Genomic DNA, 12,904 nt, shown 5'->3' on the forward strand with positions numbered 1-12,904 from the left:
CACACATGTAAACATTAATGTGTGGGAAGAAGATTCTCAGAAACCCATGAATATGCATATATTGAATGCATTTCACAAACACAAAATAAATACAATCAGATGAGTTTATGAAAGTCTACAAAACTTATGATAAACTTTAGAAAATTTTTGCACACTTCAGTGAGAAACCAACAATGTGTTATCCATTTCAAAATCTTGGTTTCCTCAAGTTACAAAATGAGCAAATACAGAATGGAGAATGCAAATTGATTGGAGCAATAACCCTGAAATCTATGTGAATAGATGCACATAGAATGTGAACTGATGCAGTGTGTTATGCACAAGTGCTCTGTGCACCTAACATTCCTATTATCTTTGGTACCTGTGTGATGGTTTTCATATTCCTAGAGTTTTCTTTCATCTGCAGACACAACCAGCCCCCTGACCAGCTCTTCACCTCCTTGTCCTGTCCAGGAGTATGAGGTTTGGGCCTTGAACGATGGACTCCAGGAACAATCACTGAGTTCTTAGAAAGCTCAGTCAGCATCCTCTACCCAGAGACAAAAACAAAAATCTGTCCATCCTCTGTCTCCTTCTGATCTTCATGTGCAAGAGTGCATTGCAAATACAAATGATTTTCAAGCTACCAGGTAAGTTCATATTGCACATTGCTTTGAAGTGTTTTGATTCTCAATATTTAAGATGTTATCTGAGATTTGTAAAGTTAGTCTAGAAGAACATAGTATAATTCTGGTTCCTCCTCTTTCTGGTGATGTCTCCCATATGTGAGTCTAGGAAAATTCAGACAGAAGAATGTGAAGATTCTGCCTCTGATCTCAGGGTTTGCCCTGTTCTCTCACTGTTCCATTGCAGCTACTGCTGCAAGAGATCGTACCTGAGCCCATGGCTCCCTCTCAGTCCCTGTCTCTGAGCCTCACATTCTCTATTGGGCGCACCTCTGGGACATTGCCTCTAGAGCTGGTTCCTTCAACTGCCAGGCAGGAAACTGAGTGAATGTAGCAGGACAGTAACACTTGAGGGACAATTGGTCAATAATCCCAAACAAGTCAGCATTTCTAAAACCAAGAAAAAGTTCTCTGAGTAACTGTCCTCAATGTCCGTGGAAAATTCAACCGTATTGCAATGTGCAATACATTTTCTGAAGGTATCTAAGTGTGAGCCCAGGTACAAAGCTATGTACAAGCAGGTGTGGACCAGCAGAGGGTGCACAGGATGAGCAGCAGGTGCACAGGACCAAGAAAAGGAATCTGGTGCATTGGAACTGTGGGGAAAGCTCTGCACCAGCACAGTGTCCTCGGGATCTTCAGGGAATCAGGAGCGACTCCATAGGTGGTGCAGAGAAGGAAAGTCCAGACTAAGGGCTTCACAACGTTTAGTGTCTGTGTTTATCCCTCTCTGTCTTAGGCTCACACTCCCTGCAGAGAGCATACAGTGCGCCCTCTCTAGTTCACTGGTGAGGTCTCCAGAGTGCAGAGAATGAAAGGCATTTTTGGTGTTGACAGAATATATTTACCCTGTGTATATTTACCCCTTTATGTGAGTTCCTATGTGAGGGCTGCAAAAACCTGAATATTCTAGAAAAAGTACTTTGAATCTGAGGAATATAGATGCTTGGGAATACACAGGTCTCATGATCATCATGCAAAAGTAGCCTGCTATTTTTGTCACTATGAGAGGGAACTGTCACATACAGTAATAAACACTTCAGTTTACAAAATTATAGAATGCAAGTGTTTACAGGAAGGGAGTTTTATGGAAAATGACTGGAGAATTCATGAGTAGATACATTATGTATCTTGAGAATGGGCATGGTTTTGTGAATAATTAACTATTTGTATAATTATATTAAAAAGTGTATCACTTATTCATCATTAAAATAAAGATGGAATGTTTATTTTTGGCGTAATATATATAGTGTATTTTTAATGATATATTACCTCTCCAGAGGTAAGAAAGTTGTCAGATCCTTGAACATATATTTGAAAAAGATGCTGGCTGTCGACCCATTTATGAATATAACAGAATACACAATAATAATGTCATAGTCCCGTATTAGAAGCAGACATGTGACATTCATTGTACAGCTTGAACAGTCTGTGCTGGAAGTCCTCAACAAGCCATTGTGTTCTGTGAGAAGACTGTGGCACCTCACAGAGAGCATGAGTTTATAGCCTATGATGTCTCATACCACAGAACATTATGCTCCTCATTCTATGTACACATCTGCGCTCCTGCGAAGTTACCCAATCCATTAATAACATATTGGTAAGAATAAAAAAGCAGATGAGGTTACTCATAGGAAGGAACCATGAGTTCTGTATACTAGGGATATTACAAAACAAATCTCAAAACACTCTCATGTGATTTGAACTCTTCCCTCTCTGAGACTTCAAGAATAGAACTGGCCGTATTATACAAGATGGAATGCAAATAGGGCCTCACTGTGCTGATGAAAAGCAGCCTAGTCTTACAGCTCTGCCGAGGAGCCCAGCCCTGGATGCTCAGCTTTTCCCAAATGGTGATTGGCATTGAGCACAGAAGATTCACCATGGAACTGGCACTGAGCTGGGTGTTGCTTCTTGCTACTTTAAAAGGTAATTGATGAAAAATAATAAATATCATATGAGTAAGTGAGTGGCATTAGTGGGATAATCAATGTGCATTTGTGACAGCTTCTTGAGCAGAATGTCTCTGTGTTTGCAGGTGTCCTGTGTGAGGAGCAACTGGTAGAGTCCGGGGGAGGCTTGGTGCAGCCTGGAGGGTCCCTGAGACTCTCCTGCGTGGCCTCGGGATTCACCTTCAGTAGCTATCGCATGAGCTGGATCCGCCAGGCTCCAGGGAAGGGGCTGGAGTGGATCACATGGATTAGAAGTGATGGTGGTAGCACAGGGTACGCAGACTCCGTGAAGGGCCGATTCACCATCTCCAGGGACAACGGCAAGAACACGCTGTATCTGCAGATGAACAGCCTAAGAGCCGAGGACACGGCCTTGTATTACTGTGCGAGAGACACAGTGAGGGAACATCAGTGTGAGCCCAGACAAAAACCTCCGTGCAGGGATGCTTAGGACCAGCAGGAGGCGCGCGGGACACGTGGAACCACAGATTGTGTCCCAAGGGTACAAGTATTAAAGCATTTTGTTTCAGGTGGGCTTCATGACATTTAAAAAAGTAATTATACAAGTAGAAGAATGAGAAGAGAGACAAATAACTAAAATCTAAACAATGTAAAATGCCACATAAAAACCCAAATAATTCATTGTCCACTTAAAAATACCACAAAAGCAATTAATACAATAAAATACTGTAATACAATTAGGAAACCCATTATTGAGAGTGTGAATTTTGCATTTTCTATCCTTTGCATAGTGAAGAAAATTTTTTAACTGTTTCATATCATACATAAACAATTTATAAAAATACAGTGTAAACTTGTAAGAATGGTTATAATACATGACTGTATTTATATGTATTTACGTATATATGTATGTATATATATGTATATGTATATGTCATAGGCTATAGGTTGGGTATGGTATACACATAGCCAGAATCTACTAAGGTAATAAGTTAAAAACAAGAACTATCTGTCAGCTGTATGAAAACTAAAAGTGACATTCCCTTTAACCCACAGTGAAAAATCACATCATGTTGTATGAAAAAAATTTAAATCTACACACTTGAGTGAGAAATTAATTCAATAAAATTGATGATACCTAGAATCAAGGCCTTTAAAGATTTAAATAGTCGTGAATTTTTGGTTTGATTCCATAATTTTTAACTTTCAAAGTTTGTTTTGGGGTAACATCACTGATAAAGTTCACATACTGATTATTTCATAAATTTTCTTTTTTCCATTAAAGATCATTAATAAATGCTGAAATATGCAGTTATATTAAAGTTCTGATGACACTGGATCAAATCTTCATGTATTTTTTAACTATCACCTCAAGTGTTTCAGTATGTAAATTTATTCAAAGAAAGAAATAAAATGAAAATCTAAATGGCACAGCACATATTGTAAATAAATTGAAAATAAGTGTACATATATGGGAAAGAGAAAGCAGTGGCCCCTTAAACCACGGCTGGCTGAGTACACAGCAATGACTGTCACCTGCACATCAAATCATCTGACAATAATTCCAGGTAGGAAGAGACAATGGAAACGATGCTGTGAGGACCCTGAGCTTCGTGCTGACCTTCACTGACCTTGACTGTGGGGCTCTGAAGCTGTGGGAGAGGGAGCAAGTTGACAAGTGGTAAGTCCACTGCCCCCTGAGATTTGCCACATCTGGCACTGAAGGGTAATCTCATTTCCTCAAGTGTTAGATGGAGGCTTTACACACACATTTTTTGAAGTACAAAACTGAATGAACTGCATGAGAAGCTGGAAGCTTCAACTGAAATAAGGTTGAGTGCTTATGTATTCAATGCTGCTCATTTACTATACTCACTTGAATTTAAAATAGACAACAATTTGTTTATGGATATAGAGGCAATTACCAAAATCTGTAGAGATATGGACTATACAGATATCTAGTATGATATCAAGAGGTCTCATTAAATGTGGTGCATTAAAAATAATGATTTCCATCATGAAATTCACAATGATTTACCATGCAATAATTTTTCCACATATACTCTTATCTGCCCATTGCAGAAAAATCTCTAATTTTGTTTGTAATATTTGTTGTAACATTGAGGCCTTACATAGGTTTAATTTTTCAGTTATTTGGATTATCATAAAGATTGTAATAAACTAAAGCACTCAATTATGATATTGAAATGTATGACATTTCAAAACTACTCAGACATTAGAAAAATTGTCAAATTCGTTACAGCGTGTAATTTTACAAATTTCTATCAAGGTTATGTGGCACAGATCATAAAATTTAAACCACTGATTCATTATTCTGTCCTTCTGTCCTTGTTCTCAAACTACTGTGTGACTGAGTGACACGCATGGACTTTTATTTAGAGGGTGCACTGATGTTATAGGACTAAGTGCCAAGTAAGGAAAATAAGGATCTTTCTGATCTTTAGACTCATTTCAGTATTTAAAAAAGAAAGAAGAAAAAATAGAAAAGAAATACAAAAATGCTCTTTTGGTCTTTTCTTTCTTGACAATCACCTCAAAAGGTTGTTTCATGAAAAAAGTGTTTCTTATTTTTCTTTAAAAGCAGTTGAAAGTATAAAATTCTTCATCTCCAAATATCTATCAATTTTTTCTGTACCAGTACAGATATATAATAAACTACCTTCATCTATTTTTTTCAACTCAGTATATTCTATCTGCAAATTTGTTTCATGTATACAGACAAAGAGCACATTTAAAGGAAGGTGGGTGTTGTTTACTGTCAGGTTTAGAAATTTCTGCATATTTCTTATCCCCGACACTGTGCTTTTATATCTTTGTCTTACCTCTGAAGTCTCAGTTTATTTTTAAAGGACAAAACATTCTCCAGTCTGCAGGATCCCAATCATCACTTGAGTCAAATAAAATTCTGCTGTGGTCATCTGGCCCATGTTGCAGTGAAGCTCAGGGAATCTGGTAACAGTCTGGATGGAAGTTGGAGCCACAGTGAGGGGTGCTCAGTGTGAGCCCAGTCACAATCCTCACCTCTTCAGCGATCAGGACCCGAAGATCCTGCTTCTGATAGCATAGGGTTGTGCAGTTCTTTCTGAGGGACCTGAGCATCCCTCAGGGGGCTCAGGGTTCCCTGGAGCCAGCCCTTCCAGGCCCCAGCATAGGAGCAGCTTCATGGAGACCGTTGCTGCTGAGACCCTGGTCCTCCTCACTCCTCATCCTCCTGTGACCCACTTCTCCCTTTGGAAATGTAGTAATGATGGGCCCTGTGTGCCTTTCATTACATCTTCTTCATTCAAGTTATACTATGTAACATTTTATATCTATCAACCCGAATCATTGACAAACTTACTGAAATCTGTTAGATATCAACAATGTCTCCAGTTCAAATTTTAAAACTTCATTATTGGTGAGTACATGCCGTTAAGCCTCCAACCAACAGTACATTGTTAGTGGCAAATTTTTCCCTAAATCTCATATTTTGCCATCCCTTTTCATTCTTGCATTCCCCACACCCTGACCTGGTCAAAGAGACTAGAGATTTCCCTATTCCGTTTGTGGATTTCCTTTCATTGGAAAATCCTCTTAAGCTTCAAATAAATCACATGTTTATATCTACATTCAAAGTTTGGTTAAATAATATCAGGTTTTTGTTGCTTTATGCTGCACTGTAAGATTAGGGTAAAAATGGCAGGCAGAACACAGAATGATGATGATGCACTGACATTAGCGCCCTCAGCAAGAGGATGAGATTGTGCGATTTCACAGCTGCTCTAAGTAGTTTAGTATCTTTTAAAATTTACAAAATGAATTCTTCATCAGATTTATATCTTTAGATAATTAATTACGAGTATTGAAAGTTCACATTTGAATAAAATCATAGAAGCTGATGTGCCTAAAAAATTCCTCATGGTAACTAACTTCCTAAAGTTTACTAATTAAAAAGGATAATCAAAGAAATTTTTCATAAACATGTATATTCTTTGCCCTGAGAGAAATGAGTTTAATGCTCTTGTTGCTGCATGAGAATGCTTTGAAAAAGCCTAATGAATATAAACTTCCCCTGCTCTGTGAATCTGGTGACATATAACATCCAAACTTTTCACAGTAATTGCACTCTGAATATATACCTACCGCTTCCAGAGACTATGGGGTCATGAAATATATGATGAATAATTAGAAATAGTCATGAATTTCCTTTTATCATGATGAACACACAGATTAAGCACTGTTATAGTAGAATCAGAAATAGTTTAATATGTACACTTTCCCTGAATTGTGCTTGTAAACTCTGATCTTACTGATTGTGGGTATAATTCAAGCAGAGTGCCATTAAAAAAGACTAATCAATTCTATAACACTTAATGCATTTCTGGAAAAAAAACAAACAGTGCAAAAACCTAATTTAGACTTCTAAACTTACTGGAAAATCTCAGTGACTCAGTGATGCTGACACCATGTATAGATATATAAGCATAATACAGAAGACAAGACCTGGTGTGGAGAAACAGCACAATAGAGTTCATTTATAATGATACAGTGATTGAAAGGAGCAACAGGACAGAGTCAAATAAGAACTCAAAGGAAGGAAAACTTAGCAAGTAGGAAATTTCCCAGACCTGCCAAGTTATAAATGACACAAGATTTACTAAAGTGAACACTCAAGTCCTGTGAAGGGATCACGTGATAGGGAGAGCAGCACAGGCTGAGAGAAGCGAGATTCTGATTCACAGGAAAATATGAAACTGACCCAAATGGCATTTAGAGCCTGTCACTCTCACCACAAAGCCAGAGTGCAGGGACTTGAGAGACTGACAGGGTCATTGATGGTCAATCTGTGATCTCCATTCTCATTTCTCAGGGTTTTCTCAAGTATTAGCCACAAATATTTGGGGGGATTTTATTCACTAACTGCATGTGTGGCACCTGTGTTTCCAAGAGAAATGTGGGCCTCAGTAACTTATATGGCAGTGTTCACAGACCATGCCTGTTCATGGACTCCATTGCACACTCCTTGTACAGGGCACAGATCTTAAGATGTTTGGTGCATGGATGCTTCCATCCAGCCTTGAAACCAAGCTGTGGCATTGCAGGCACAGGCAGGAAACACTGCAGGAAGGAGGACACTGCAGAGGCCCCCACAGAGGCAACACCAGCACAAGGGTGGAGTGAAGGGTGGCACACAGAGGCACCTGAGCACCCAGCCTTGCAGACCTGCATTGCCCCATTTGCCACAAACCCTGGCCTGAGGAGCCATCCCCTGAGAATGCCAGTGTGGGAGCCACCAGGCTTGTGTTCTCTCCCATATGCAGTCAGGTAACAGCTGTGTGGATGAGTCTTCCAGAACCTTGTCAAATTGTGACCTTGTAACACAGTGACATGAGGTCAAAGAGGATAACTGTGAGTCATGAGGTAGAAATGCTCTAGTGGGGTTTTTGTGCTTTCTTCAAGTTGTTACTTCTTCCAATAAGCTCTGTGGACTGGGAATGTTCACTGTAGGCCAGGCCCAACACTGCAATTGGGGAAGCACTGAGCATGGTTAAGTTTATAAGTACAAACTGGGTAGAGTCTTCTAAATTTGATGCGTAGTTCATTCTGATGCTATTTGTCTCAGACATTTAAATTAATACAGGAGAGGTTTCAAACTCTGGGGCCACAGTGAGGGAGTAAAATGACTTTAGTAAGAGATAAACCAGGATGTGAAACAGGATGGAAAGCTGCGATTTGAAAGCATGGGGGGAGAAATAAAAGGACATGAAAAGATTGAGATACCAAGACATTATCTCACAGGGGGTTCTCAGATCATCTTGAATGAAATCATTGTTGCCAAACTCTCTCACTGCAGTCAAATCCGAGGAGGGCACATCCCTGTGTTAGTTTTTCATGCCAAAAGCCCTCTATATATCAGAACACCATGCAAATAGGGCTCCCTCTGTTGATGAAATCCAGCCCAGCCCTTACCCTGCAGCTCTGTAGAGCAGCCCAGGTCTGGTGTCCAGCTTTTCCTGCTCATTGATCAGTACTAAGCACAGATGGCTCACTATGGAGCTGGCCCTGAGCTGGGTTTTTCTGTTTTCAATTTTCAAAGTTAAATTATTCAGAACAAATATGCCCAGGGCATCAGTCGAAATGTGTGCATTACACAGTGGACCTCAGTAACAGTTTCCTGAGCCAGGTGTCTCTGTGTTTGCAGGTGTCCATGCTCAAGTGCAGCTGGTGGAATCTGGGGTCGGCATGGTGCAGCCTTGTGGGGGTGGTGGGGGTCCCTGAGACTCTCCTGGGTGGCTTCAGGATTCACCTTCAGTGACTATTGGATGAGCTGGAGCCGGCAGGGTTCAGGGAAGTGGCTGGTGGACCTCAGAGATTAGGAACCAGGATGGTAGCACAAACTATGCAGACTCCATGAAGGACAGATTCACCATATCCAGAGACAATGGCAAGAACATGCTGTATCTGCAGATAAACAGCCTGAGATCCGAATAATCGACCGTGTATTACTGTGTGAGAGATACAGTGAGGGAAACCTCAGTGGGAGCCAGTCATAAACCTCAGGGCAGGGGTGCTTAGGACCAGTAGGCGGCGCTTGAGACACACAGCACAGAATCTACCACAAGAGGACATGTATTTCACTATTTTATTATTTTAGGTTGGTGTTATGACATTTTAAAAAATGATACTATTGAGGCTGGGGATTTAGATCAGCGGCATAACAGCCTGCCTTGAAAGCGCTCAGTCGTGAGTTCGATTGCTGGTGCTGAAAAAAAAAAAACCCAAAATGATGCTATGGGATGATAGAAACAGGAAAGAAAAAAATTCTAAAATCCATACTACATAATATATCAACTAAAAGGCAGCATCATGGATTTGTTGTCTAAAGCCCACAAACGACAATAAATCCTGTTAAGAAAACTGTGTAATATAGTTTGTTATTTTCCTGTTTTTTTTTTTTTTTTTTTTTTGTACCTGTATTGAACTCAGGACCAAGTGCTTGCAAGGCAGGCACTTATGCTACTGAGCTAAACTCTAGGCTTTATTGTTCATTATTAACACTGTGCATTTTACATTTTATATCCTTTTCTCAAAGATGAGAAAAATCTTTTTCAACGTTTATAATAGAATAAGGTAGTAAAATACAGTATAAACTTGTAGTGATGTCCCTAAGTACATCATCTTACTTTTCTCTCTCTTGTTCTTCTTGCTATGCCTCCCTGGAACAGCTGGGTCATGGGAAGACTGATTTTAGCTTGTTCTCCTTCCGGGACCTGCATGGTTTGTGCCAGGTCATGGGAAGGGAAAATTGGCCTCTTTTACTTCTTGTTTCTCCTCCCAGGCCCAGCATGGCTTCAAAAGTGTTCTTGCCATTAATAAAATAGATCATTTAACAGAAGTGTGGTGACACTAATGTGCATGAAACTCTTTCAAGTGTAACATCACAAACAAAATTGCAGGAAACTATCTTTATCTCGCAAGTGCATTCAAAAAGATCAGCGAAGGTTTAAAACATGAAACAAATAGACGAAATATATAATTGCTCTATTTTGTTAACAACTGTTATGTTTATACATGACTGTGAATCGTGTTTGATGATGCAGTATTAAAGTCATCATATTACAGTGATACATACTCTCAGTAGATAAATAGGCAAATGACCTATTTATATTCATGAAGGGTAAGCAAAGACAGAAAATGTGGTATACCTACAAAATAGAGGAAAACTCCAATTATTTTTAGGAAAATAGTTGCATCTTGAGACAATAAGACCAAAGTAATAATTCAGATGAAGAAAGTTAAATATCACATGATCTGTCTAAAATAAGAGACACACATCAGAAACAATTTGAAGAATAAAATGAACTTGTTAAGGAACTGAAAAGTCCCCTCTGCAGAACGGTGAAGAAATCTGGTGCCGAGGGAATGATACAAGGAAGATTTGACACGTAACCATTACCTACCACAAACATACAGTGATAAGAAATTTATAAAGAATGTTGGATAAAAATAGATGAAAAAGAAATGTGGAAAGGTTTTCATGTGAAATTGATGGACTAGAATATTGGGAAGAAAAGGAAGAGGCATCTGTGGCACAGAATGAAAACAGGGTGTTTACAAACCACTGTATGTAAATGCACAAAATTAAGAAGCACACACCAAGTTATATTGTAGACTAACTATTCAGGTAGGATGTTGAAGGTGTGCGATTGCTTCTCTTGATTGCTAACTGTTGAAAATATTTCATTTATTGACCTTTTCTACTTTTGCCTCAGAAAAGAATCTCTTCATTTCAAATATCCTTTTCTTATTTGGAGAGGAACTAATTTTTTGAGGTCTCTATTTGTATGTTCTTGATAGCAGTTAACTGTTAAACTGATAGCTGGAAAAATTTTTGCAGTATGCAGGTGAAATAAATTAGAAAAGCGCAATTATTTCATGGCTCATTTTATACAAGAAAACATTTATATAAATAAGTCAAAAAGCAAAATAAAGGAGAGCTAAAAGGAGCAAGAGTAAAGGGACCTACGAAATGGAGAGACATTAGAGGGAATCTGATGAATAAAGAATTAAAGTGTTTTAGGCACATGCATAAGGGTCTAGAATGAATGTATCCATTATATACTGTAAATGCAATTGATAAAAATTAATAAGAACTAAAATTAAAAATTAAAGTAGAAAAAACGGAACAGAGGAAGATAATGATAAGGAAAATGAAGAATCTCATTAGCAGGCTCCACATGAAGGCTGATGCTGTTTCCTTTCAGAAAAGAGAAGAACACAGTGCAGTCACACATGTTCTCCCCACAGGGAGAGGGGTCTGCACATGGCAACGGGAGAGTCCAGTAGCTGGATCGAGAAGTCAGTCTGCTTACAGGCCAGGAGAGCAGAGCCCTAGACAGTGGGGGTGACATTAACACAGCATCCGATCCTATATGGAGATCACAGATGCTATGGGAGTCAACATTTCACACGTATACAAAGCAAGCATCATCAATGTAAAAGGCATGATCCGTGCATATGGATAAAAACCAAATCTGATGTAGAGTTGAAAACACAAAAGGACGCTATTAATTGAGGTTTTTAATTTCTCTTTTTGTCTGTCTTTGTATCTGTTTCTTTCTCTGTCTCTGTCTCTGTGTGTGTGTGTGTGTGTGTGTGTGTGTGTGTGTGTGTGTGTGTGTGTGTATTGGGGGGGGCAACTCACAGAATAGCACCACGCAAGCACAGTGCTGCCCAGCTAAATCCCTGGCTATGAGTTTTCACATTCTCTTGAATGCATCTTTTTATCCAAACTTGTCCAGCACATTCACTTCTGCTGTGGACACTGGCTGCTCTGAATGTCCTATTACAGCGCTGTCTATATAGCAGGAGGCCATGCAAATAGGGCCTCTCTGTGCTGGTGAAAACCAGCCCAGCTCTGACCCTGCAGCTCTGCAGAGGAGCCCAGCCCTGGTGCCCAGTTGTTTCTTACTTAGTGATTAGGACACAGCACATACGATCTCTATGGATTTGGGGCTGAGTTGGGTTTTCCTGTTTGTACTTCTGAGAGGTAAATTACTGAGAAGAAAGTATATGGGATGAGGAATGTGGACTTGGCTGGGATAAACTGTGGACATCTGTGACAGTTTCCTGTATAGGATGTCCCTGTGTTTGCAGGTGTCCAGGCTAACGTGCACCTGGTTGAGGCCAGTGGATGCTTGTTGCAGCTTGGGTTCCCCTTGAAACTCTCATGTACAACTTCAGGATTCAACTTCAGTGACTCCTGAATGATCTGGGTCTACCAGTCTCTGGGGGGGCCACTGGAGCAGATCTCTCACATAAACTCTGATAGTAGTATTGCTACACTGTCTTTGTGAAGGGCTGATTCACCATTTCCCGAGAGAACAACAAGAGCATGCTCTATGTATGGATGAGCAGCCAGAGACCCGAGGATACGGCTGTATTACGGCGCCAGACTCACAGTGAAGGAACACCAGTATGAGCCTAGACACAACCCTCCGGGCTGAGGCACTGGGAACATGCTGGGACCCTGTGTCCCACGGAGAAACAGTCCGGGCCCAGGAGCAGGTATTGGATAGGAAGCTGGTCAGTGAGGGCTTCATGGCATTTCTTTGCTGCTTTAATTGTGTGACCTGAGGAGACCCTGAAATTGAGAGGCTTCAAATGGCCTATGCTGAGTCCAATTAAACATTTTCCATTAAATCTAATGTCATATGTGTGTACTCATGTTTTGACTTTCTTCATCTCCTTTGAATGAATTTCACTTTATGAAAAAACAACATTTGTATCCATCTTGAAAAAATTTATGAGTTTTTCAGAAATAGT

General features: G+C 39.8%; 1 gene segment (V, D, J or C); it reads left to right on the forward strand.

Annotated features, from left to right (window-relative positions):
- Window positions 1–2,484: 2,484 nt before the first annotated feature.
- On the forward strand, window positions 2,485–3,068 carry LOC100714735 (immunoglobulin heavy variable 3-23-like). The segment is given in 2 exon segments: window positions 2,485–2,594; window positions 2,704–3,068. Coding segments are annotated over 2 exon segments (462 nt in total).
- The last annotated feature ends 9,836 nt before the right edge of the window (window positions 3,069–12,904 follow it).

The sequence above is a fragment of the Cavia porcellus genome, unplaced genomic scaffold (assembly GCF_034190915.1).
Source record: "Cavia porcellus strain 051 isolate PalLab524CR breed Dunkin Hartley unplaced genomic scaffold, mCavPor4.1 scaffold_8, whole genome shotgun sequence".
NCBI classification, from domain to species: Eukaryota; Metazoa; Chordata; class Mammalia; order Rodentia; family Caviidae; genus Cavia; species Cavia porcellus.